Genomic DNA, 25,850 nt, shown 5'->3' on the forward strand with positions numbered 1-25,850 from the left:
GTGGGGGGGGGGGGGGGGGGGGGGGGCAGCGATCTGATGGCTCGACGTGGGAGCATCCTGTAGCATAGTGTAGGCATAGTCGAGTGTCGTTGCAACGCTACGAGGTCGCCTGGTTTGCAGGCAGGGTGAAAAAGGTATACCGCTAGGCTTGTGGTGAGGATGAGGTTCGGGTTTGTGAGCATGCCTTGCCTTCGTATGTCGGCTGCACTCTGTGATATCGACTTATCTCTTTGAGGGATGTGACTTGAGCCTATCACTGCGTACATGTATATGTGTATCGGGCATCCATGACTCCCTCAGGGGCTCTGCTCTATACGATGAGCGGAAGCTAGCTTAGGCCGAGGAATTGGGCCCTGCTATTGGTTCTTCTTCGGCTTTGCGAAATAGTAACCAAAAGATAGCCGCTGCGACTATCATTCCCCCTGCCAGGGCTCCGTAGAAGACGACCAGCCAAGGATCTCGAGCTGCCGGGCTGACTGCCAGACCAAGCACACTCCCCAACGCTGCTGCGAGCTGTGAAAATGCTTGAATCATGCTTTTCGCCTCCTTGGGAGAGTGCGAATATGCATACTCGCTCGCAGTGACAAAGCCAATCGTTTCCGCCAGCGCTGCAATAATGTAGGATGGGAGCTGCACCCAGACGCTGATGTTGTTTGGTGGACCTGTAGGCAGACACGTTTTGGGTCGGTCAAAGCATGGTGGTGACTGGTAGATCAGATGCTGGGTCAACGCAGCGAAGCCGATGGCAGCAGCACAGAGGACAAAGGCCGTCTCGATCAGGGTGACGGCACGAAACGTGATATTTCGACGTGCAAGGAAGTTCCATAATGCTTGGAGTGCTGGAGCGAGAAGGACGCACGCAACCGAAGCGAAAGTAGGCACCATATCATTGGGCACTCCAGACAGCTGCATCTGTCCTGCTTGCGAGACCAGGTTATTACTCATTTGGTTCGCGCACAAGTAAAAGACGGCGAAGGATAGTCTGCAACACGAGTCAGGAAGTGTAACATATGTGAGATTGTCGTATTGGGAAACGAAAACAAAGGCCACCTACAGTATCCGACAGGTGTGCATTGTCATCTGAACTTCCTCCACAAACGAGTCGGTGTATGTAGGAGTCTTGCCATAGGTGGACATCTGATACGAGCTTTTGGCTCGCTGCAAGTCGAAGCCATTCCGCATAGCGCAGGCGAGGACTTTGGCTGCAGGCACGAGGATGTTGTCGCCGGGTACGACCTTTTCTGAACAGTGTCAATTCAACTACGTATACCAGAACCAAGAATACACCAATCCACTACACTTACCGAGTTGCGCAGAGGTGCTGGTGAGGAGGACCAAGGAGATGCAGATGCAGGCAGTGGCAAAAGTGAAAGCTGCCCAAAATCCGCATGACTTTTCCAAGAATGTCGAAGGGATGGTCGAGAGACATGCAAAATTGATGACGCTGGTAGTCATGGTCAACTCTCAAGTCCCGTCTTGGTTATAGTCTTGTGGAGACTCACGCATAGTACACATTGTAAATGTACTGCAATGTAAGACGATAGTCGATTACCTCGTGCTTGCTACTAGTATCCTCTTCATCTCCAGACGGACTGGGTCGCTGTTGGTATTGGTCGCCCAGAAATGGAGGAAAGACGGCTCGAATGCCGCCAGTGCCAATTGCAATGAGTATCATGGACACCGCGAGCCCTGCCGATCCTGCATTCAGTCGCAGGAGATGGGGTATAGAAGTGATCAGCTGTATCACGCATCCTAGAGCAATCAGACTGTCCTCAGGCGTGTCAGTTTATATACATTCGATGCTGGCGATGGCATGCGCCAAAGAGAGTGTGCGTACCCGAGACTGGCCAAGAGGGTCTTGAATCTGCCAAATCGAAGGTCGGCCACGACGGCGAGAGGCAACGGTGTCAGAGAAGAGAAGACCAGATAGGCATTGTTGATGGCCGTGGCTCGGGACTGGCCCAGCCCTAGCGCTCCTGGCGGAGAGCGATTGCTGGCGGGATTCTGCAAGTAGTTCTCTATGCATTGATGAATGAGGGTCAGTGGATATGTGCAATGATACGGTATATGAGGTATTCGCAAGTAGAGGACCTACGCCAAGGAGTTGAAATGGCATAGAATGCGGCTCTTTCCAGTCCTCCTACGGCCAGAACCAGTAGGATTGGTATAGTCAGACGGTCTGCTCTGCGAGGTGGTAGTGGTTCGGTGTTGATGGCATTGGCCTCTAAACCGTCACATTCCTCGTGCTTTGATAGTTGATCGCTCGATTTGCGACTGGATATTTCAACGATACAGGTCGGCTTCTCGGTGCAGGCTTTCGCCCCCTCGATAATACAATTCGACATGTCCGAGCCATTGCTGTCATCCACCGCCGCAGTGTGCGAAGATGGAGGCATCGCAGTGAATGTGAGTCGTCCGTCACTCACCGCTCTCCCCGCCCACACTCCTCACCACTCACTACATGTAGCCATCTTTGGGGTACGTTCTGCAGTCGTGGAGGTTGATGCCACTCGGCGGATCATACCGAACGACAGGACAGGCCTCCCGTCTGGGTGGAAGCACTCGCCTAGGTATTGTGCGCATTGCACCTGATCCATCAGTATTAGCGGTGTGAATATCTCCTATGATGCATGCATATCATGTAGTGAGCCAGGTCCATGGCCAGCCTGTCTTGTCGTCTTGGGCTCTCGAGTCGTCTGTTGCAGTTAGCGTAACAGAGACCAGTGCCGATGTAACGGAGGACTGGTCATGTTCACTGTTCACCATGTCGTATAGATAAGAGGGAGTCGTCCGGTCGCGAGAAGAGCCTGAAGAGGCAAGGTGGCAGTGAGATGAGAAATGAGATTGGTCTAGGGACATGGCTCCTAGGACGAAGGGGACAGGACAGGACAGGACTGACAGGTATCTTATCTGATTTTTATACAGGCTCTAGGTATAGGAGGTAGAGTATTACCTCAGACAGTCAGATTGTCAGCCTCCTCTTTCATGGCTCATATGTACGAAGCAAGGTCCCTTGATTCAGCGTCGCGCCAGTGATAACGGCATATTTGGCCGGCCGCTCTGCACTCACAAACTGGCCCAATGGAGCGAGTGAGGCATTACGATCCGGCTTGCCAAAGTACATGATGGAGAATCGCCCAGCCACCTGGTCATCATTGTCATCATTGTCATCGTTGTCATTATTATTCCCTTCCCCTTCCCGACTGCCAGTAGTACTGCCACTAGTGCTGCTACTACTACTGGGCTTTCCCACCCGATGGTAGGCTGCAGGCAGGAGGCCATTGGTCCAGCGCTCCATTGCATCGCCTAGGTTGACCAATACTGCTGGTGCTGGGTTCGATACGGGAATGAATGTCCCCGTCGCAGGATCTTCAATCTCCAGACCGCCTGCGTTGTCCTGCCATAGCAACGTGACCGACCCCGAGTCCGTATGCTCGCATATTCGGCTAGTACCGCGCTCACTACCCAGATCACGCGCCTGTACCGGGGGGTAATGCGCCAATCGAGCCTCGCTGTCGTGGCATTGATGTGCGGCGAGGAACGTGTCGGGGTCGGCATCGAGGCTCTCTGCCAGCGCGCGGAGGATGCTCCGGTGTAGCTCTCGTGCGCGCTCGAAATGGGTGTCGAGGACGGCGCGGAAGCCCGGCAGCACGGCATCGTCGGGCCAGACGCTGGGGAAGAGGGTGTCGTGGCGTGAGCCCCAGTCAAAGGTCTCTTTCAGATCGCGCAAACGACGTCCATGGCGCGCTTCGGTTTCCTTGGCGCGACTGAGGCCAGAAGTGAACTCTTGGCCGAGGTAGCTGTATCCGCGGTGAGGATTCGGCACGGGAGGGTGTGGCACAGACATCTTATGCACCTCGTCCAAGGCGAAAAAGGCGCGGCTCATGGCAAACAGCTGTTCGATGGCATCGGAGGGCACTCCGTAGTGGACGAGGGAGACGAAGCCCCAGCGCTGCATTGCCTCTCGCAGTTGTACGCGGAATCGCTGCCGTTCACAGTCATCTCCCGATGTATATGCCCGGAAATCGAGCTGCGGTGGCATCGTCTCCTTCGTGGCCGTGGACTGGGCCGTGGACGTGGCCTGGATGGCATTTCTCGTGCTGGCTGCGGTCATGGCGATGATCGATTAGTCTGCTCGTGGTACAGCATTATACCGTAGGTACAGTATGGCATATGTGTGCGAGCTCTCACATCACGCTTATGTACTTGTCCTCCACGCTGCGGGCAGACATTCCCTACATTGGGTATGACCATTCACCAGGCTACATGTACCTACGAACATGACCCCTATCAATAAGCTACCTGGGTACGGTAGCTAGCTATTCACTAGGCCAAGGAGGTACAAACAGAATCCCGACGTTCGTAAGCACACCGATCTGATGCTGGCATACCTATTCGAAGACACGACACTACACTACACTACACTACCTACATCCTACGTTGCATCGACGCCCCTAGCCACTTCAACAACGCTCGGTCCTACGGCACAATGTGACGCCGGGTTTGCTGTTCCGGGGCAACAAGAGTCTATCCAGGTATGTCCTCCCCCTTGACTCTCAGCGCACCCTGCCTATTCAAGGTACAATACAGAATAATGCCCTTTTGGGCTGCTCAGGTACAGATCATGGACATGCCAGCTGGGATTGTCATCACGCTGCCCACAACAATAGAGTGCACACCAAACATCTCGTGGTTGCAAGTAGTTGTAACCAGCGTTGCACGGTGCTGAGAACTAGACATTGTCTTGCACGGGCTGTCCATATCGCTTCAGTCCTACCTAAATTGCATACCTAGGTAAGACTGGACGTACTGACCATACCTGGGCCTACTTCGCCTACATGAGACTGTCCTTCCCTACGTGATATCAACGAGACGTTCAACGTCGATTGACACCAACATTGGCCAGGCTATATTCGAGCGTCAACATGACTGGTCCTGTCGTGTGCTCAGGCACCGAGAGCTCATCATACCGACCGTCTGATGAGGATCTGAACCAAATCTGGCAATGGAACGCAACTGTGCCTCTGTCCATACCAGGCTGTGTCCATGATTTGGTAGCGGAAGTCACCAAGAATCAACCTGAAGCTTTGGCTGTCGACGCCTGGGATGGCCAGCTCACCTACGCAGAGCTGGATGCGCTCGCTGGAGCTCTTGCACACCAGATTGCAGTGCACGGGGTGCGTGAAGGCGACATTGTGCCCATCTTCCTGAGCAAAAGCAAATGGATGCCCGTTGCGATGCTGGGCATTATCAAGTCTGGCGCCGCTGCAGTGGCTCTGGACACGAGCTATCCGAAAGCGCGGCTCGAAAATATCCTCGACCAAACCACTGCAAAGCTGGTCGTCACGTCACCCGATCTGCTCGATCGAACTCCGGTAGCAGCTAGCCATGATGTCGCGCGGATCCTACTGTCGGACTCCTTGTTCCCCTCGGCCGAGGCTGCCGGCTATCTTCACAACAAACAGACCGTAGCATCGAATATGGTCTATATCAGCTTTACATCGGGCACCACGGGATCGCCCAAAGGTGCTTGTATGAGCCATGCCAACGTCCGAAGTGCGGTGCACTATCAGGGAAACAGTCTGGGCTTCCACACGTCGGCGAGAGTGCTCGACTTTGCCCCCTACTCCTTCGATGTCGCATGGAGTAATTTTCTGCATACCATCTGTGCCGGGGGATGTCTCTGCATCGCACAAGATCACGTGATGCTTGAGGATCTGGCTTCCGTGATCGAATTGTATCGCTGCACCCTCATTAATGTCACGCCTACAGTCCTCCGAACACTCCAGCCTGATTCTCATTCACAAACGCTGGAAACCATCTTACTCAGCGGAGAGCTGCCATATCCCGAAAACATACAGCAATGGGCGTCACGTGTGAGACTCATCAATTGCTACGGACCTACCGAATGCACCTTCAAATCCACCTTCTCCCAGATCACAGGCTCACATCGGGAACGACCCAGTATTGGTCATGGTATTGGGGCGTGCACCTGGATCGTCCATCCGGAAGATGAATCCCAGCTGTCCCCCGTAGGCTGTGTAGGTGAGCTGTACCTCGAAGGACCGCTGGTGGGGAGCGGCTATCTCAACAATGAAGACACTACTTCCGCCGCATTCATTCGTGATCCTCCATGGCTGACCAAAGGCCATGCGCTCTATCCGGGTCGCCGTGGCAGACTATACAAGACAGGAGATCTGGTCAAGCAGGGACCCAACGGCCAGCTGTTCTTTGTGGGCCGTAAAGGAAGCACTGCTCAGGTCAAGATCAGGGGTCAGCGAGTCGAGATTGCAGACGTAGAGTACCACGTTCGCCAATTGCTTCCCACCCCCTATTTCGCCCTGGTGGACGTCGTGTATCCTGCAGACTCCACCATTCCGTTGCTCACATTGTTCATCGAAACCGCAGATCACGATCACACTCAGATCACATCAGCACTGGATGACCTGATCCAGAAGTTGCCTGATGCTCTCCCTGCCTTTATGCTTCCGTCTCTCTATTATCCACTGCGTCAGGTACCGCGAGCATCTACAGGAAAAGCAGATCGACGTGCCCTTCGTGAGACAGCAGGCGCTTCGGTCATGTCGCAGCTATTGGAACTCCAGTCCCAAATAGTGCATCGCCATCCTTACATCGAGCCTGTGAACCACCTCGAACGACAACTTCGCGACATCTGGGCGGGATTGTTGAATATGGACCCGAAGACCATTGGTGCCAACGATAATTTCTTGCGCTTAGGTGGAGACTCGGTCAAGGTCATACGCATGCTCGCCATTGCTCGACAGCAGAGGCTGCTACTCTCCATCTCCAATGTTCTGCAAGCCGCATCTCTTCGAGAGCTCGCCAAGACTGTTCTGACAGCGGATGATACGGAGCTCTCATCTCCGTTAGGCGAGCCCTTGGAGCTACTTGATCCCAGAGTTGATCGGAGCAGTATTCGTCAGGCTGCTGCGAAGGCGTTGAACGTCGCACCAGAAGCGATTGAGGACATACTCCCGTGTACTCCCATGCAACAAGGCATGATTGCGATGACCTCGGTGCAGTCCGACAGCTATATACATCAACTTGCATACCGCATGCCAGAAGACCTTGATCGAGAAGCTTTCACGGCTGCCTGGCTGTATGTTATTGACGCCGCACCGCTACTGCGTACTCGAATCGTACATCTGCCGGGCGCCGATATGGTCCAGATCGTCATTCGCCATGATTCGATCCATATTCATCATTTCTTCGAGAATCTCTCTGATCAAACAGCACCGCATCGAATGGGTCTAGGCTTACCTCTCTTTCGTGTGGACATGTCTCCGCTGGGTCATGAAGGCCGCCACCTCGTGCTCAGGGTGCAAATGCACCACGCTATCTTTGATGGTTGGAGTCGATCTCTCATCTTTCAAGCCGTGCAGCATGCATACCGCAATCGGTGTCACAATTCACTACAACTAGCATCTTTCCAGCCTTTTGTACGCTACGTGTTGAAGCAGATACAAGACCCACTCACAGCCCAATTCTGGAGTGAGCAATTCCGTGACCACGAACCTGCTCCATTCCTACCCGTATGCAAGACAAAAGAAGTGAAAGAAGAGCTTCACATTGAGGTGAATGGCCTGGAGTGGTATCGCACAGGAGTGACGCCCAGTTCAACACTTCGTGCTGCACTCGCTCTCCTCCTTGCGAAGCATACGAACTCAGATGATATCGTAATCGGAGCCACTGTCAGTGGACGACAAGCGTCAGTAGCGATGATGGAACAGATCGCAGGACCAACGTTTGCCATTGTTCCCGTGAGACTGAAGCTGCATTGGACCGAGACAGTTGGCCATCTGCACCGTCGAATACAAAATCAAACCATTGCCATGTATGACTACGAGCAATTCGGCCTACACAACATTCGTCGTACCATGATGAGCTCTGACTCTGGTGATTCTGGTTTATTCCAGCTTTTGCTCGTGGTACAGCACAATGATGATGACCAGCCACACGATCCCGATGGCAATAATGAGCTCTTCTCTCAGCCTCTCCAGCCTGATGCCAGCCAAGCAGCTGCCAGTATCGCTCCCTTCAACTCCCATGGCATCATGCTCGTTGCCTGCCCCACGGAGTTGGGGCTTCGCCTGGATATCAGCTTTGACACGGCAATGCTCAGCAGAGTAGAGTGCGAAACATTTGCTCGACAGTTGGAGCATATCCTACACCTCTTGTGCTCCCCTGAACATCAGAATACCATGCTTCAGGATCTGCCATTCGTGTCTGAACGGGACAAGAAGCAAATACTCGACTGGAATAGGACCTTGTCACCGCCTCCCGTGCACATATCAGCCGTCGACATGATCAAAGATCGGGTGCACACTCAGCCCGGCGCCATCGCCATCGCAGCTCACGACACCAACCTCACATACCAAGATCTGTGGCATATGTCATCAAAAGTATTATACTCTCTCCTCAAGAGGTACAATGTGAGAGGTCGGAATGTGATACTTTGCCTGGAGAAATCATCACCGATGGTCGTTGTGATGTTGGCAGTCCTCCGCGCGGGTGCAGTCGTGGTGCCCGTCTCGTCTTCGATATTGATTGACGGCGCTCAGCATATTGGGAGAGTGTGTGATCCGATACTGTGTATCACCTCTCAACAGCTCAGCGCCGCATGTCCTTTCACTGCCACTATCGTAACAGTGGAGGAGCTGCTGGAACAAGACACCATTACCGACAGTGATACGCTGCTGCAGCCTGATGCCACCATACAACTTTCCGATCCCGCTTTTGTTGTCTTCACTCCTGGAACGACGACCGGCTCGTCCAAAGCTATCGTGTGGACTCACCTGACGTTGAGCAGCAATTTGAATGCGGCCGCGGACTCGTTCGGACTGAGCGCCAGCAGCAAAGTCTTTCAGTTTGCGGCTTACGACTCTCATGTTGCTATTATCGAGAGTCTAGCAGTGCTCTCTGTCGGCGGAAGTATGTGTATACCTGCTCCACAAGCAGACCCGTTGGATGACCTGCCCCTTGCGATCAACGCCGTTACAGCAAATTGGATCTGCCTGACTCCATCTGTGGCCCAGCTCCTGGAGCCGAAGCAAGTGCCTCTATTAAAGACGATTGTGTTTGCTGGCGAGAAACTCACATCTGCTACTGCTCGACCGTGGTTGAACTGTGGTGTAGCAGCTTTCAACTGGTATGGGTCAGCGGAAGCTCCTGTCGCCACCACACACCACGCGCTCATGCATTCGACATGGCCTACGGGCTTCATTGGAAGAAGTTTACATACACGCACTTGGGTCCTTGACGCTTACAACTCTGACAAGCTAGCGCCCATTGGTATGGTCGGAGAGCTTTGCATCGAAGGTCATATCGTTGCAGATGGCTACATTTGCGGAGCGGACAACAACGCGGACATGGGCACATTTAGTGCTCCCAGAGCAGTGCTGGAGCAACTCTCTGCGACGATCCAAGTTCACTCTGGCTCATTCTGTCGTACTGGGGATCTGGTCAAGTACGATGCTGAAGGCAACCTCATCTTCCTTGGCCGACGTGGCGATATATGGACCAAGTTGCATGGCAGACAGATCAGGTTGGATGAGGTCGAGACCACCGTCATGGCATATTCTGAGGCTCATGGTCGTCTCGTATCGAGAGTCGCGGCCGAAGTGATGACATTGGCAGACGATGACTCCGAGAGTTTGGTGCTGTTCCTCTGCGCCTTCATTGATACCTCTGAAAAGGGCGAATCAAAACTCGACGACCACTTCAATGCGCAAACGATGAGTGAGCTTCGACATTACATGGCTGAGCAGCTACCAGCTTACATGATTCCCACATACCTGATCCCCCTGACTTCGATTCCACTGGGTCGAACAGGAAAAGTCGATAGAAGAAGGCTACGCGTACTCGCCAGTACTTTCACGAAACAACATCTGTCGACGCTCTCGGGGTCTCAGGAGTCTGGGGGAGAAGCCGTCGAGCCACAATCGCCGACGACAAGCACTCTACGTGACCTCTGGGCGTCCGTTCTGGGTCTCGAGTCCGGTCGTATCAACACCTCTGATCATTTCTTTCGCCTGGGTGGAGATTCGATCGCCGCAATGCGTCTTGTATCATTCGCTCGGTCACACAGTCTGCGTCTCACCAGCGTACAGATTTTCCAGAATCCTATTCTCTCAGACATGGCTGCTATCGTCGTGCCATGTGAAAGCCACGAGCCCGCAGAGATCGAGCCACCATTCTCACTCTTGAGACCGGGAATCCGTGTAGAAGATGCGCGTGCGGCCGCAGCCAGCCTGTGCAATGTCTCGCCAACAGACGTGGAGGATATATACCCGTGCACCCCGACGCAAGAAGGCCTACTCGCGCTGACTGCTCGTAATCCGATGCAATTTGTCTCTCGGAGTGTGCTGGAGCTGCAGAGTGGCATCGATGCTTCAAGACTCCGACAAGCCTGGGCTGCTACTGTGGCTGCATTACCGATTCTCAGAACTCGCGTTGTGGATCTTTTCGCAGGAGGCTTGGTGCAGGTCATCATCAAAGATCTTCCTATGCGTGACGCTTCGGTGGTCAGCGAATACCTTCACGACGATGAGCAAGATGAAATGTTCCTGGGAGATGCTCTCTGCCGTGCTTGTCTCATCGATCGGTCCTTTATCCTGACGATTCATCACAGCATCTACGACGGCACTCTCCTTTCCATGCTTTTGAATTGCCTGGAAGACAAGTACTTTTTGACCATCGGAGTGGAGATGCTGCCCTTTCGCAGCTTTGTTGGTCATCTCCTGAAGGCTCCGAAGGAAGACTCGGAAGAGTTCTGGAGAAAGAAAGTTGGCCAAGATGCATACCAGGCATTCCCTCGACTTCCGCACGATGCGTACGAGCCCAGGGCCAATAAGGAGGTCACTCGAATCATCGACCTGGTTTGGCCTCTGCATGGTGCAACACCGGCCATCATCATCCAGTCGGCTTGGATCACGCTTGTAGCGCGCCTCTTGTCGGACGCTCGCGTCGTCTTTGGATATGTTACCAGTGGAAGACAGGTCGATCTCCCTGGGGTGGAAAACTGCGCGGGACCAATAGTTTGTACCATTCCCGAAGCCTTCTGTGTCGACTGGACCGAAAGTCTCGGTGCATTCCATGCTCGACTTCGACAGGAAGACATCATCACTCTGCCACATCAGCATTATGGTATCTCCAACATTGCCCGAGCAGCCGGCAAAATCAATCCTCAAGACCTCTTCCAGACACTGCTCGTCGTTCACCCTATTCCCACGGGAAAGGGTCTATCGTTCAGCAACAATTTGTTCAAAGCTCGCAGTTTCGGAGCTACTCTTGATACTTTAGGCACGGATCCTTTCAATCCCCATGCGCTGATGGTGTCCTGCTGGCTGCAGCCCACAGGTATGACCTTGGCGATGAGCTTCGACGATCAAGTCTTGACGGAAGCGCAAGTGAAATTTCTCGCACAACACTTTGATGGTATTTTGCAGCAGATGATTCTTGGTGTCGATCAGAGTGTCGGCAGCGTATCGGCCCTCATCAACTCGACGCATGTACTTGATTTCTGGACCACCCAAGCGACCCAGGCTGAGGGTCAGAGAGCTGTCCTCGGGAGGCATGACTCTGCCATGGCGGTTATGAAATCCCAGACAACAAGACATGACGCTCTGCAAGATTCTGGAGTGTCGAACGAAGACACAGCCCGGGTTCGTCAGCGGGCTGCCTCATCATTGTGCGGCGTCTGGACCGAGCATGATATCGAGGATGTGTATCCGTTGACCCCTTTACAAGAAAGTCTCATCGCCTTGTCCGAGCATAGACCGGGAGACTACGTTGGACTTGATATCCTCCCCCTGGCGCCGTCGGTAGATGTCGCTCAGTTCAAGCGGTCCTGGGAGGCTGTTGTTTGTGCAGCAGAGATATTACGGACCCGGATCGTGGACATCCCTGGCGATGGGCTCGTTCAAGTTGTCCTCCGTGTCGCTGACGAGTGGTCCCCCGCGAATACTATGGCTGAGTTCTCCCGCATACTGGAGCAAGAACCGCCTGGTTTGGGTAGGCCGCTCGTGAGGTATGGTCTCGTTGACAGCCCCGACCATTGTGGTCAAACCTTTGTGCTGATGATGCATCATGCGGCCTACGACGGTGTCATGAACATGCTCCTTCGCGAGACACTTCAGGCATATCTCCAGGATCAGACTCCTGTCTCAATCGTGCCATTCAGACGTTTTGTCGACCATATTGCCAAACGGGATCCTGTTGCTGACCTCGATTTCTGGAAATCACAATTCACAGACCTGGACGTGCAGCATTTTCCGATGCTCCCTCGAAGTAGCTACCAACCTCGACCAGATGCTGTGATTAAACGCTCCATCGATAACTTGACCTGGCGTAGGCAGAACGACATCTTGCCATCGACGATTGTTCGCGCTGCCTGGGCAATTGTGTGTTCTCGATACAACAACTCGCGAGACTCGGTATTTGGTGCAATTGTATCTGGTCGTCAGGCTTCTATGGACGGCATCGATCGAGTCTGTGGCCCAACAATTGCAGCACTGCCCGTTCGAATTCGAGTGGAACCACAGACCGAAGTTGGTACGATTCTGCAAAGAATCCAGGCCCAAGCAGTCGAAATGGTGGCATTCGAACATGTTGGAATGAAACACATTTCCTCCATCGACGAGAACTGTCGAGAGGCGTGCGGATACCATTCGATGCTGGTGATTCAACCTCAACAAGACATGGCTCTGGCCGACAGCACTTGCTTCGACGTCCCTGCGAAAGGTCACGACGAATCCACGAGCGCATACCATCGATTCAACAGTCACGCTCTGATGGCCATCTGCACGCTTGGCAGCGATAGTCTATCGCTTCAGCTGAGTATCGATTCAAAAGTGATGAGTAGCGACGTTGCCACTCTCTTCGCTGACCATTTTGCTGAGATCGTTCGGGGGCTATGCGAGGCCGAAAGGGGAACATTGATATCAGATCTGAATATGACCACAGAACAAGACATGGAACGGATATGGCGATGGAACTCACCAGTAGCACTTCCAAAAGAACAGTGCATACACGATTTAATCGCCCAAGTCGCACAAGATCAACCTGATGCTCTGGCGCTCTCCGCTTGGGATGGTGATTTGACATATCGGCAGCTGGACCAGAAATCCACTACCATTGCCCACAGAATCATGGGCGAGGAGCTGGAAGGCAACCAGATCATCCCTATTTGCTTTGAGAAGTCTTTATGGACTACAGTCGCCTTTCTGGCAGTGGTCAAGGCTGGTCATGCTGTCCTAATGCTCGAGCCCAGTCTGCCCGAGGCTCGACTTCGCGACATGTTACGAATTGTCCAGCCGAGTTTGATGCTCTGCTCGTCCCAGCAACATCACTTGTCCACGAGGCTGTGCGAGAAGGTCATGGTCGTCGACGCAGATACAAGTGAACAATGGACAGATCACTCCCATCTTTCCCTTCCTCGCGTCAAGGCAACCGACCTGTTGTACGTCGTCTTCACATCGGGAACGACTGGCGTCCCGAAAGGCTGCATGATTACCCACAGCAATATGAGTTCGGCAGTAGTGCTGCAGAGAAGCGCTCATCGGCTAGACAGCACATCACGAATGTTTGATTACTCTGCCTACTCCTTTGATGCCCATCACTGGCCTCTGATCCATGTCCTCTGTGCCGGCGGTACACTTTGTGTTCCCTCGGAGACGCAAAAGCAGGATCATTTACTGGAGAGCCTGCGCTCGTTCCTCGTGACCGATGTTCTCATCACACCGGCAACCGCTCGAATGATTGATCCTGCTGCGGTGCCGACCCTCAAGAATGCCATCATCGTGGGAGATAAAATCACCAGAGAAGAACTGGTTCCCTGGGTGGAAAAATGCCATGTGACTTACTGCTATGGTCCTTCTGAAGCCTCCGCTTGGGCGACCAGCTGGGAAGTACCTTCACCGGTGCCAGAAACTATTCCTATCGGCCAGGGGAATGGCCAGATTACGTGGATTGTCGACGTGAACACTCCCAGTCGTTTAGCCCCTATCGGTACTGTCGGTGAGCTCGTGCTCGAGGGACCTCTTGTTGGGCAAGGATATCTGAACAATGACTCTGCCACGCGACAGACCTTTATCGAAAATCCTCCATGGCTGAGCAAAGGTTCTGGTGGCAACGGCAGCGGAAGACAGGGCCGAGTATATCGTACCGGAGACTTGGTCAAATACCATCCGACGGACGGCACCCTCATCTTCATGGGACGGAGAGATAGTCAAGTCAAGCTCAACGGGCGAAGAATTGATCTGGGAGACATTGAACAGCATGTTATCAAGCTCTTGTCTCTGAGAATTCGATCGCCACGGTTGGCAGCAGAACTGGTTACTCCTGAAGTCCTCTCCCGTCCCACGATTGTTGTCTTCCTGGAGGTCGTCGATGCGTCGCGATGGTGGCAGCTGCGAGCAGTCCTCGATGACATGGAAGAAGAGTTGGCGCAACATCTTCCGGCGTATATGATGCCCTCATGCTATGAACCTCTTCCGATCATGCCCCTGGACACGTCTGGCAAAATCGACCGCAGAAGACTACGAGAGTTGGGAAAGAAATTGGAGCTCGCCCAGCTGACAAGATCGCCGAAGAATGATTGTAATGCCTCGCCCCCTAAGACCAAGTTCGAAATCTCTTTGCGCCAGATGTGGGCCCAAATCCTGCATATCCCACTCGAGACGATCGATTGTCACAGTAGCTTCTTCCGCATGACTGGTGACTCGATCTCAGCCATGCAGCTCATGTCTCTTGCTCGTCGACAAGGCTACTCACTCACAGTCTCGGATATCTTGGCACATCCTCGTTTGGCAGACATGGCGGAGAAGATGCAAGAAATCGAAACAGGGGGTGATGGCAGTGCAGTCATCAAGCCCTTTTCGCTTCTTCTGAGTCCTGATAAGTTCTCTGAGGTCCGACTCGAAGTTGCTCGACAGTGCGAAGTGGATGTTGAGAGCGTGGAGGACTGTTATCCTTGTACTGCTGTTCAGAAGTCACTCCTCGCTGTGACTTCGAAGAGGCCGGGAGATTACATTGCACGGATATCGATCGAGCTGCGCGAGGATGTTGACGTTTCACTGCTCCGAAAGGCTTGGGAACTGGTGAGTAGCACTGTTGCGCCCATTCTCAGAAACAGAGTCGTTGCTGTGGATGGCGAGGGCTTCCTTCAAGCACAATTGAAGACAGCTCTGGAATGGAACACTTTCGACAGCCTCGGGGCATTCCTGGAGCATATGAATGCTCGATCAATGGGGCTGGGAACTTCACTCACACGATTGGCGCTTGTCCAAGACTCGAAGAACAGGAGAACGCTGTGTATTTTGGAACAACATCATGCCGTATATGATGCTGTCTCGATCGCAATATTGCTACGGGAGGTCAACAAGGTGTACAATGGGGACACCTTACGCAAACAAGCAGCACCATTCCAGAGTTTCATCTCGCACGTGCTCAGTGTGAACAAGCAAAGAGCAAAAGACTTCTGGAGACAACAATTCTCCAATTGCAACGCTACTCCTTACCCTCCTCTTCCCTCGGAGCAATATCAACCACAAGCAACTGACACGGTCTCGTGTGAGATTGTAGACATTCCCTGGCCGAAGCAAGACGTTACTCCTGCGATTGTTGTACGAGCGGCGTGGGCAATCCTTTCGGCACGGTATACTGATTCTGAAGATACTGTGTTCGGCGTACTCAGCACCGGCCGTCAAGCGCCAGTGGACGGCGTGGAAGGGATGATTGCCCCTTTAATTGCCGCTGTCCCTGTCCGCGTGCAAATGAGTCCCACCACGACAGTCCACCAGCTGCTGGAGGCGATGCAAAAGCAATATATTGACACGATTCCATTTGAACATACTGCTTTGAGCGACATTCAGAGCGCAAGTGAGGATGCCAGCATGGGTACCAAATTCAACACGCTGTTGATTGTGCAACATTCCATGCAAGCCCCTAGTTTGATGCCAGAACAGGGGCCGTTCGTGCGTGTCTCTTCCTCTTTGGATGATGATGATGGAAGTTTGAATCACTTCAATCCTCATGCGATGATGGTCATGATTCACCTACAAGGCTCCACTGGTCTGCATATAGAGGTCAATTTCGACTCGAATGTGATCAATCGACCTCAAGCAAGCCTTCTTCTCGGCCATTTTGAGCGAGTCCTACGTGAAATTGGCGCGGCCACCTCCCAGAACACTATCCAGGATCTCAGCGTGCTCGGTCAGAAAGATATTGACACTATATGGCAATGGAACGCGACATGGCCAGCGGCTGTGCCGTCTTGCGTGCACGATTTGTTTACTGCCACCGCTGCAGCCTATCCCGACAGTCAAGCGCTTTGTTCATGGGATGGTGAGCTTTCGTATAAGGAGTTGGACAATTTGACAGATCGATTCGCTCGAATTCTGATCGCCCGTGGCGTTGTGCCGGGCACAGTGCTGCCTTTGTGCTTCGACAAGTCTCTGTGGCAACCAGTTGCAGCGTTGGGTGCGGTGAAATCAGGGGCGGCTTGTGTCTCCATGGACATTACGCAGCCAGAAGGACGTCTGAAGTCGATTGTCACCAGGATTCAACCCAAGTTCATTCTGTCATCCGAAGCCAACCAGAGTTTGGCCAGCAGATTGTACGACAACGCGGAGATTATCGTGGTCAATCGACAACTCCTGAACGAGCGGCAATTCGACAACCTCAGCGTCGATTTACCCCTGGTCAGCCCGAGTGACCTCCTATATGTCGTCTTCACTTCTGGCTCTACTGGAGAGCCCAAAGGTGTCACTACCACACATGAGAACTTTAGCTCTGCTGTCACACACCAGAGAGAGCAACTCAAGGTCGGGCCTGGCACGCGTGTCTTTGATTTTGTTTCATACAGCTTTGATGTATCGTGGTCCAATCTACTCAATACCTTGACATGTGGCGGCTGTCTCTGTATACCGTCCGAGACGGAGCGCAAAAACGACATTCCTGGCGCTTTCAATCGCTTAGGGGCAGACTACGTGTACTTCACGCCCACTGTCGCTTGTTCATTGAATCCCCTGGCGTTGCCTGGCCTCAAAATCTTGGCCATGGGAGGTGAGAAGATCCCATCCGCCGAGTTGGCTCGTTGGAGACAAGTCGAGACTGTTGTGGGCACTTATGGTCCCGCCGAGTGTGCACAAGCTACGTGTATCACCGAGCTGACCAAGGATAGTCCATCGGGTTATGTTGGCCACTGCTTTGCTGCCCGGGCCTGGCTGGTTGAGCCCGGGCGAATCGATCGGTTGGCGCCTATTGGTGCTGTCGGAGAACTTCTCATTGAAGGACCACCTGTGGCAACAGGCTACTGGAATGATCCGGACACCACGAGCAAGGCATTTTTCGACAGTCCGGCGTGGCTGTGTAAAAGTGGTCGGATAGGCACGACGGCGCCGCGGGTGTACAAGACAGGAGATCTCCTTCGATACAATGCCGTCGACGGTTCCATGACTTTTATCAATCGAAAAGACCAAATGGTCAAGCTTCGCGGACAACGAGTCGAGCTGAGTGAAGTCGAACATCATATTGGGAATGCTCTTCGCAAACATACCACGCTGTGCGATATGGTCGCTGCAGAAATCATCACCCCCTCGAACAGCAAAGCCCCTATTCTGGCCATGTTCCTGGCTCTGAGGCGAGACATTCCTTCACACGAGAGGTTAGATCGTACATTCCGCTTATCCAGAGCTCTCGAAGATGCCGAAGAAGACATTCGAGACATTCTGCCCCAGTATATGATACCGGGAGCATACATCACATTGGATGAATTGCCCATGACGACTACGAACAAAATTGACAGACGAGAACTTCGTCGTCTTGGAGGCCAGAGAAAACTCGAAGATTTGGCGAGTATGCAATTGTCAGGGAGTAGCAAGACATCATCCTCATCATTATCGGTATCACAAAAGGGGCCCAACACGGACATGGAACGACGAATCCAAGAGCTTTGGGGACAAATTCTGGGAATCGAAGTCTCCAGTATCAAATCTCAGAGCAGCTTTCTTCGAATCGGCGGCGAATCCATCTCGGCCATGAGGCTCGTGGCTGCGGCTAGAAAGGCGGGAATATCTTTCACTGTTGCGGACATTTTTCGAAATCCGAGATTGAGTCAATTGGCTGAAGTGGCCAAAGAGATTAGCACGACTACAACACCCAACAACAAGAAGAAGAATAATCATGCGATGGAGATTTCTCCTCGAAAACCTTTTTCCCTTCTACCAAAGACAGCAGAAACAACAACAACTACTACTTCCGAGCCCGGCGGTGGCGGCGACTACATGGATTTCCTCTCCACGACCATCGAGCCTCTCCTATCCCACGAAGTCGACATCGACGACATCCAAGACATTTTCCCAACGACAAATTTCCAAGAATTGGCTGTTCGCGAAGCTTTGCAGAATCCTCCTGGGAGACTACCATATTTCATCCTCAATCTCCCCTCGAATGTCGAAATCCCCCGTCTGAGACGCGCATGTAAGCAATTGGTTGAGCATTTTGAGATTTTGAGGACGGTTTTTGTGGATGTCGAGGAAACGATTTGGCAGGCTCAATTGAGATATTTTAAACCAAGGTTTGAAGTTGTGAAGGTGAAGGAAGAGGAGGAGGAGGAGGATGTCGATGGGGCGATCAAGCGGATTTGTGAAGGTGATCTTCGGCGTGGAAATCGATTGGGAGAATCTTTTGTTGCTTTCATGGCTGTTGTGAACAGCAGCAGCAGCAGAAGTTCGAAACCGGGAAAGCTGGTTTTCAAAATCTCACATGCGCAATTCGACGATTATAGTATCGAGGCCATGTTCAAGGCTCTGGCAGCTTTCTATCGCGGAGAGACTCTTCCTCGTCTACAATTCGGATTCGGAGATCTCGTGGTGTATCATGAGAAGAGGAAGATGGAAAGTTTGAAGTATTGGCAAACTCGACTGAAAGGGGCTTCTCTTCCTCCTCTTCCTCCAACAACAACAACAACAACAACAACACTGGACTGTACTGCTTCCTCCTCCGCCAGCCCGTTAACACCCCAAGATCGTCTATCCTTCCACCGAAAAATCCCTCTCCCCTCGCCTAAAAACTGCAAAGACATTCCCCTCGCAACCCTCTTCCACGCCGCTTGCGCAATTATTCTCTCTCGTCGAACTCTTCCCTCTCCCAACAACAACAACAACATCACCAACAAAAAAGAAATCCTCTTCGGCCGCCTCCTCACAGGCCGCTCTATGCTCCCCTCTCAGCTCTCCGACATCGTGGGCCCTACACTTATCGAATTACCCGTACGATATATTTTTAACGATGATGATGACGACGAGAATCTCTGGAGTGTAGCGAAATGTTTACAAAAGAGATTTCTGGAGGATTCGATACATGAGGTTGTGGGTATGGAGGATATTTTGAAATTTGCGTCGAGGGAGAGTGAGAGCGGGAGTGGCAGGGGGGATTTTGGCTGGAGGACGGGATTTCAGAAAGCGGAAGATGAAGAAGATGATGATCAAGAGGAGGAGGAGGAGGAGGGGAGTAGTGGTTCATTTCTTGATTTTCCTGCGTGCAAGTTGGAAGTTTTTGATCGACCGCATCCTCCTCGGACAAGGCCGGAGATTTATGCTACGCCGAGGAGAGGAAAGGGGAAAGAAAAAGGAGATTGGTTGGAGATTAGTTTTGAAGGGAATCGAGTTATGCAGAGTGAGGAGATGGTGAGGGAGGTGGTGGAGGAGATTGCGGAGTTGCTTTTTGTGAATTGTTGTGGTGGTGGTACTGAGAAGGAGGAGGAGTAGAAGGAGGAGGAGTAGAAGGAGGAGAGGAGGAGGGGGGGATGTTATCTAAGGATCCTACAGGATGTAGTAAGATTATTATCTAGTCTTTTTGATCCTCATGATTTCATGCAGTGTTCTCACTAGTTAGAGTGGTGATATATACCCATCCCTCATTCTTACACAAACCGGCTGTATTAGATCTACACTTGTAAGAGTTTCCCTCCCCTTCCTCGCTAGTCAGTCAGTACAAAGCGGAGATTTCACAATCCCTCTCCCTTCTAATCCTACACACACAAAAAAAAAAAGAACAGTACAATATAATACAATAAACTAACCCCCCTCCCCCTCCCGAAACCACTCATGCCCCAACGCCTCCTCCGCCGTCAACCTCTTATCAGGATCAAACCTCACCATCTCCCCAATCAACCCTCTCAAACTCTCCGGCTGCCCAAACCTCTCATAATGCTTCCACATACGAAAAGGTTTGAACGGTTTGCCTCCCTTGGTGAACTCCTTCAGTGTCTCCATGAACGCTTGGACCCAGGGACTATCGGGCTCGAGATAGTTGATGAACGCGCAGAAATCATCTGCCTCTACAAAGTAGGATATTTGGCGGGAGATGATGATGGCCAGTGGCTCTACATCTTTTGGTAAGGATGCCTTGTCTACTGCGAAGGGGAGGACGCGGGTGATGGCGTAGAGACACTGCATATGCAGAGAAAGAGGGAGGGAGAGGTGATTAGTATATATATAGCTGGTAGTATAAAGAGATAGATAGAGACATACCACGAGACCAAAAGACCACATATCCGAAGACTTGCGAATAGGGCCCATGGCATGTGCTTCGGGACTTCGCCACATGATATTCCCTACCCATGCGCCTCCGAGCGCAGCGGGAGGAGGTGTATAATGTGCGTCTTCGAGATCGACGAGTTGGACTTTTGCGACTTTCCATTCGGGCGCGCGGGAGGAGAATTGGATCATGATGTTGTTTGCTTTTATATCTAGGTAAGGTAGAGGATCAGTTTCAGCGAAAAGGATGAAAGGTGGACTCTCTTCACCTACCATTATGAATGATGTCCTTCGAATGCAACTCCGCCAACCCTTTCAGGATACATTTTAGAATATACTTCATCGCCGACGGAGGTACCGGTGGTTGTTCATCTTCTTGACGAGCAAGAAGCAACAAATTATCTTCCAGATACTCAAACACAAACATCTGACGTTCGGGAATAGTATCGACGAGGTTGCGCAGATACGGACAATTGTTGCCGATGCGTTCGTAGATTCCCAGACGTACGTCCCATTCTTGCGAAATCTCTTTCAGCACGAAGTCGTTGGTCATGCCGTCGCTCCTGGAGTAAAAAAATACATCAGTTGCTGGATATCGATGAGACTCCGTGTAGAGCTGCTACCTCCAGCACACTCACTTTGCGCGATAGACTTTGGTGAGTGGATGGCCTTTGTCTTGGAGGATTTTTTCGATTCGATAGACGCGACCCGATGCGCCTGTAATGCTCTCCTCTGTGACATGGTTGGATGAAGCAGAGAGCATCGCTGCAGTGGGAGTGGTAGACGCGTTGGTAGCAAAGGATGCATTGATGCTGCTCTCCGCCGCGGGAGTGGTCGAGGAGGCGTGAGTACGCAAGCAAGTGAGGGAAGTGAAGATAGGGGAACGAGGTGAGAAGGATACCACACGTCGGACAGAACGCAGGCTGCTTCCTGTGCAGCGGCTGGCCATATGAAGTGCGTTGTCTGTCTGCAAATGGGTGATATCAACAATGAATCGAGATACATTATGCTGCATCCTCTCTTCCGCTGGGGTTACATAAGCCAGAATCCCACATTTCCACACTTCTTCTCTCTATAAAAAGTTCAACCCAATCCCGAAGCTCAATCCTTTCCGTCCTTCTTCGCCTTTGCGAATCACGAGGGGGAGACTGAAATTGACCTCGACTCGCGCTGCAGGATGGGCATAGACCAGTCCGAAGCCCGCAGCAGCACTGGGTAAGCTGTTGCTCAAGTCGTGGATGGTGCGCGTCAGACTGTTTCCGACGTCGCCTACCCTCCGGGGACCATCACCTGGTGTATCTCGCAATGCTAGTAACCGTCCTCCGTTGATGAACGCTTGGAGCCGTAGCGGAGTGTCTGCACCGACTCGGGGAAGAGGGAAGAGAAGGGAAGCACCACCGGCGGCATAGACGTCTCCTCCGACAGCATCCTGTCCATCACGGGGCCCCAGTCCTGAAAGACGGAATCCCCTCACATCTGTGGGTCCGCCCAGTTGAAATCGATCGTTAATCCTCGTGCCTTTGATTGTCGATTCTCCCCCCAGTGGCAGAGGCGCAATGAAACCACCTCGCAATCCGACCGTGAATGAAATCCCGCTGTCCCCTTCTATTCCCGGGATGGGGATTGGCACAGCAGCTTGACCCTCGACTTCGTATTTCCCAAAGGCAACATCTCCTGCCAACGGACCCACGCCGGCCAGCTCGGAAGCGGCTTTCAAGAAGAGTCCCCGTGAAGGCAACATGGGTGTATCTCTCGAGTCATACGTCAGAGTATGCGACAGACTAGACTTGAAGCTATCTCCCGCATCAGCTCGGATCGTAGGTGATGCTTTCTCCGCCAGTCCCGTCACTTGTCTCCAGAACCCCGTGTACCCCAACTCTTGATGTAAGAACGGCGAATTCCTCCATAAAAACTTCGTCGACCCCCCTCGTAAGACTTCCTCGTGAGATGCCCATGGCTTGATCGTACTCGACTTGAGACCTCCCACTTCGAGCCGCAGGTCCGGATTGGAGAGGATGGGAGTGTCGAACGTCGCACTGTACGTTTCTCGTGTTCTGGTCCCCAGGCTGGCATGTCCATTCAAGCGTTCTCCTCCGCCAAAGATGTTTCTCAGTACTGCATTCACATATGCGCTCCCTTCCGCAGTGCCAGCTTCAGTGCCGGTCTTGATGGTATATCTCCCGCGCTCTTTGGCTGTGACGAACACAGCGTAGTCGGTCGGGGTGGTGCTGGAATCGGTGGGCTCGGCTTTGTCGATGTAGGTGGAAATGGGTGACTGGAAGATGTCGAGACGGTTGAGCTTGTCGACGGCGTGGGAGACTTCCGCCAGAGCTTCGCGGAGGGTGTAGTAGGCCTGGTCTTTGCGGTTCTGGGTCAAGAGAGGGTTGAAGATGCGTTCGAGGAAGTGGTGACGCGTGTGGGTAGCGTGCAGCACTTTGATCGAGGAAATGGACACGGGCGCCGTGGAATTCAGGGAGATCTGGATGCGTAAGAGGTGCTGATGATGACGATACCGCGAGAGGCGCACGAGACACATACCAGCTCATGCTGCCGCTTCTCCGCCTTGTCGTAAGAAGTCTGTATGCGCTCGTTGATTTCCTTCTCGCGCTGCTCCAGCACTTTGGCGTCAATGGGCTTCCGAAGCTGTTGGAAGACCTGTATATAACACTCAGCTTCTGCAGGTAATTTTGCCTAATTCCCCGTTGTTATGATACGTACATCGTCCTCCAGCGGCAACGAGGCCATCGGAGCAGGGGTAAAGGGCTGGTGTGCGTGTTGCGTGTTACCGGTCAGTAAGGTATGAGAGAATAGATGATCTTGGGGTGGTTGAAGCTGGAGGTTTCCGTCATGAAGCTTCCCAGAAAGCTTATTATGAATGTCTAAGGTACCGTATCCTATCAACTATGGAAGTGAGTGCATGAACAACACACAACAGACCTGCCACCATGTCTGCTCGCATGCCTCCTCTGCCTCGACGTCTCCCCATTCATCTATGCCCTTACCGCCGCCGCCGCCCCTTCTCGTCTTCCTCTCCTCGCCGCGACGCCGCCTCCCGCGCCGACACGCTCGAAGACCTTAAAGAAATCGACTCCATCGCCCTCGCCACCACCAAACGCCTGGTTGAAGCCATTGGCACTGAGGCCAGCGAGCTGGCCTCCATGACGGGCCAAATCATCTCCCAGGCCCGCTCCGTCCAACTGAATCCCTCGATCCCATCGTACATGCCCGCTCACTGGGCTCAACACCGCAGGACCTTTCCCCCGAAACTGAACATCCTGCAGGAACGTGTGGAGAACTTACGACGCAACCTCGAGGACTTGGAAGCCGTTCCTTATGCGGAAGAGAAGGGCGAGACGCAGAGTCAGAAAGTCCGAGCGCGTTTGAGAGCTGGAACTGAGGCGGAGAGGCGTTTTGACACCCAACAGTTCAAGTTCGAAGAGGAAACTCACGCAAAGAGACTCGACGCCGTGTTTGACACGCTGGAAGCAGAGGTAGAGGCGTGGAGGGGGAGCCATCATCCAGGAGAATTGCCCGATCAGCCGGCATTCAAGAGAGTTGCATGGGGGACTACGATGGTCGTTGCAAAGCCGCGTAGGGCAGGCAAGAGAAGAACGGGCATCCGAGAGCAACAATCGAAATCTCCCATCCGCCCTGAACGCGCTGCTCAAAAAAAGCAAGACAAGAGCTCAAGCCCGTCGAAAGTCGACGAGCCCGCGATGGGAACAGGTCGAGTCGAATCCAGTCCACAGACGAAATCTGCAGGAGAGGAAAAGAAAGCTATACCCCCGAAGAAGAAGGACTTACTCACCATGCAAGCGAAGCTTGACAAGAGTCTCGAGACGTGAATGAGCAGTGTGTGGGAGCATGGTCGGAAGGCCACAAGGAGTGACAGTTCCCCTCGATGCACGACGCACAACGCACAACGGAACCGGAAGGACTTCACCCCGAGCAGGCCTATACAGACCATGGCTTCTATTGACACGCTCTGCCATCAATGATGGGCATGGCCAACGCCAACGCCAACGCCAACGCCTTCATCCCGGCTCTACAAGGTCCGAGACTTGGCATGATGCTTCAGGTCCCACCACGTCATCCACCCCACCACCATCTCATACTACATGTATGTACAACTGTCACGTCGTCGAGAGAGAGAGAAAACAACAACCACCCCTTTGAACCCCTCTCCACGCCGCTGCCTACAGGTACCTCCTTAACCGCTCCTTAACCGCAGTCACACAACCGCCCACCGCACATCCGAAAGCATGACGCTCACAGTACACCACCTGGGCATTTCCCAATCTGAGCGCATCGTCTTTCTCTGCGAAGAGCTTGGTCTGGAATATAACCTCGTCAATTACACCCGGGATCCACTCACGGCTCCAGAGTCTCTCAAATCACTTCCCGGGAACTCCACTGGCAAAGCTCCCTTCATCGTTGACGATGCCGTGAACCCCCCTCTCGCCCTCTCCGAATCCGCCGCAATCTGCCAATACATCATCGAAACCTATGGCTCTGGCAGACTCACTACGCCAGTCGGTCAACCCGGTTTTGTAGACTACATCTACTGGTTCAACTACTGCTCCGGTTCTCTACAGCCAGCCTTGAACACAGCAATGCTCGTTCGCATGGCCGACCTACCTCCCGATGACTTTCTCCCGAAACTCTCAGCAAACTCAGTACAAGACGCCCTCTCCCACGTCAATGACCGATTATCCTCCCATAAATGGCTTGCCGGGGAGGACTTTACAGCTGCGGATATCATGATGATGTTCTCCCTATCCACGGGACGATATTGGTCTGGTACGAGTCTGAAAGGTTATGATCATATTCTGAGATGGCTGCGCGATGTAGCTGCTCGACCGGCATATGTGAGAGCGATGGAGAAGGGAGATCCCGAGATGCAGCCGTTGTTGAGCGCCGATGGACCGGAGAAGACTTTGATCGAGCTGGGTGGGGTGGGAAATGGGATTTGGAAGAAGAAGTAGTAGTACAAGAAGTGGAAGAAGGAGGTGCATCTGTCTTTTTTCTCTCTGTATAGCTTCCGTGCTGACACCTGAGCTTGCAAGACTGATAGAGATTGAAACATAGCCGTGCGACTATGACTACTCTCCTGTCCCCGCCAAACTACTTTTGTTATGTCGCCGCAAAAGGATCCAATCTGGCATCATACCACACAAATCGGCCCGGCGGCCTCGCCATACTAATACGATGAGTGAGTGGTGATGGTCCCGTCTGTCACTACATCTTCTTGGATACATGTAGGGACTCTGCGATAACTTTTTTTTCTCC

General features: G+C 52.8%; 7 protein-coding genes across 7 annotated transcripts; 3 read left to right on the forward strand and 4 right to left on the reverse strand.

The window, feature by feature from the left end:
* Positions 1–25: 25 nt before the first annotated feature.
* Positions 26–2,862, reverse strand: SEPMUDRAFT_150481 (uncharacterized protein). The gene is made up of 6 exons (XM_016906205.1): positions 2,096–2,862; positions 1,838–2,018; positions 1,503–1,766; positions 1,305–1,444; positions 1,055–1,241; positions 26–982 (listed from the first exon to the last, which is right to left on the reverse strand). The coding sequence occupies exons 1-6, from the start codon at positions 2,394–2,396 to the stop codon at positions 334–336; spliced, it is 1,722 nt and encodes a 573-aa protein (XP_016759713.1). The 5' UTR covers positions 2,397–2,862; the 3' UTR covers positions 26–333.
* A 121-nt stretch (positions 2,863–2,983) lies between these two features.
* SEPMUDRAFT_165062 (Clavaminate synthase-like protein) lies at positions 2,984–4,042 on the reverse strand (the record flags this gene model as incomplete). The annotated part of the gene is made up of 1 exon (XM_016908149.1): positions 2,984–4,042. The coding sequence occupies one exon, from the start codon at positions 4,040–4,042 to the stop codon at positions 2,984–2,986; it is 1,059 nt and encodes a 352-aa protein (XP_016759714.1).
* Positions 4,043–4,925: 883 nt separating this feature from the next.
* SEPMUDRAFT_165063 (acetyl-CoA synthetase-like protein) lies at positions 4,926–19,790 on the forward strand (the record flags this gene model as incomplete). The annotated part of the gene is made up of 2 exons (XM_016908150.1): positions 4,926–8,423; positions 8,445–19,790. The coding sequence occupies 2 exons, from the start codon at positions 4,926–4,928 to the stop codon at positions 19,788–19,790; spliced, it is 14,844 nt and encodes a 4,947-aa protein (XP_016759715.1).
* A 203-nt stretch (positions 19,791–19,993) lies between these two features.
* SEPMUDRAFT_89334 (kinase-like protein) lies at positions 19,994–21,432 on the reverse strand. Its single transcript, XM_016910497.1, has 4 exons — positions 21,200–21,432; positions 20,835–21,124; positions 20,556–20,773; positions 19,994–20,474 (listed from the first exon to the last, which is right to left on the reverse strand). Exons 1-4 carry the CDS (start codon positions 21,322–21,324, stop codon positions 20,100–20,102), a joined length of 1,008 nt encoding a protein of 335 aa, XP_016759717.1. The 5' UTR covers positions 21,325–21,432; the 3' UTR covers positions 19,994–20,099.
* On the reverse strand, positions 19,994–23,352 carry SEPMUDRAFT_150482 (Bac_surface_Ag-domain-containing protein). Its single transcript, XM_016906206.1, has 6 exons — positions 23,280–23,352; positions 23,100–23,216; positions 21,200–23,040; positions 20,835–21,124; positions 20,556–20,773; positions 19,994–20,474 (listed from the first exon to the last, which is right to left on the reverse strand). The coding sequence occupies exons 1-3, from the start codon at positions 23,304–23,306 to the stop codon at positions 21,634–21,636; spliced, it is 1,551 nt and encodes a 516-aa protein (XP_016759716.1). The 5' UTR covers positions 23,307–23,352; the 3' UTR covers positions 19,994–20,474; positions 20,556–20,773; positions 20,835–21,124; positions 21,200–21,633.
* A 154-nt stretch (positions 23,353–23,506) lies between these two features.
* SEPMUDRAFT_134715 (uncharacterized protein) lies at positions 23,507–25,712 on the forward strand (the record flags this gene model as incomplete). Its single annotated transcript, XM_016902655.1, has 1 exon — positions 23,507–25,712. One exon carries the CDS (start codon positions 23,507–23,509, stop codon positions 24,404–24,406), a length of 900 nt encoding a protein of 299 aa, XP_016759718.1. The 3' UTR covers positions 24,407–25,712.
* SEPMUDRAFT_165065 (glutathione S-transferase) lies at positions 23,602–25,712 on the forward strand. The gene has a single exon (XM_016908151.1). It carries the CDS (start codon positions 24,824–24,826, stop codon positions 25,544–25,546), a length of 723 nt encoding a protein of 240 aa, XP_016759719.1. The 5' UTR covers positions 23,602–24,823; the 3' UTR covers positions 25,547–25,712.
* Positions 25,713–25,850: the final 138 nt, after the last annotated feature.

This window comes from Sphaerulina musiva, assembly GCF_000320565.1.
Source record: "Sphaerulina musiva SO2202 unplaced genomic scaffold SEPMUscaffold_7, whole genome shotgun sequence".
Lineage (NCBI taxonomy): Eukaryota > Fungi > Ascomycota > Dothideomycetes > Mycosphaerellales > Mycosphaerellaceae > Sphaerulina > Sphaerulina musiva.

What these genes read in the sequence shown, in the direction of transcription:
- SEPMUDRAFT_150482 (XM_016906206.1), bottom strand. Translation starts at nt 23,306, where the DNA reads ATGGCCTCGTTGCCGCTGGAGGACGAT. An exon ending in CGTTGCCGCTGGAGGACGAT is followed by an intron (nt 23,217 to 23,279) that starts GTACGTATCATA and finishes TGTTATATACAG; the next exon opens with GTCTTCCAACAGCTTCGGAA. An exon ending in AGAAGCGGCAGCATGAGCTG is followed by an intron (nt 23,041 to 23,099) that starts GTATGTGTCTCG and finishes TTACGCATCCAG; the next exon opens with ATCTCCCTGAATTCCACGGC.
- SEPMUDRAFT_150481 (XM_016906205.1), bottom strand. Translation starts at nt 2,396, where the DNA reads ATGCCTCCATCTTCGCACACTGCGGCGGTGGATGACAGCAATGGCTCG. An exon ending in ATTTACAATGTGTACTATGC is followed by an intron (nt 1,445 to 1,502) that starts GTGAGTCTCCAC and finishes CATGACTACCAG; the next exon opens with CGTCATCAATTTTGCATGTC. An exon ending in CAGCACCTCTGCGCAACTCG is followed by an intron (nt 1,242 to 1,304) that starts GTAAGTGTAGTG and finishes GACACTGTTCAG; the next exon opens with AAAAGGTCGTACCCGGCGAC.
- SEPMUDRAFT_165065 (XM_016908151.1), top strand. Translation starts at nt 24,824, where the DNA reads ATGACGCTCACAGTACACCACCTGGGCATTTCCCAATCTGAGCGCATC.
- SEPMUDRAFT_89334 (XM_016910497.1), bottom strand. Translation starts at nt 21,324, where the DNA reads ATGCTCTCTGCTTCATCCAACCATGTCACAGAGGAGAGCATTACAGGC. An exon ending in ACCAAAGTCTATCGCGCAAA is followed by an intron (nt 21,125 to 21,199) that starts GTGAGTGTGCTG and finishes TTTTTACTCCAG; the next exon opens with GAGCGACGGCATGACCAACG. An exon ending in GAAGGACATCATTCATAATG is followed by an intron (nt 20,774 to 20,834) that starts GTAGGTGAAGAG and finishes TACCTTACCTAG; the next exon opens with ATATAAAAGCAAACAACATC.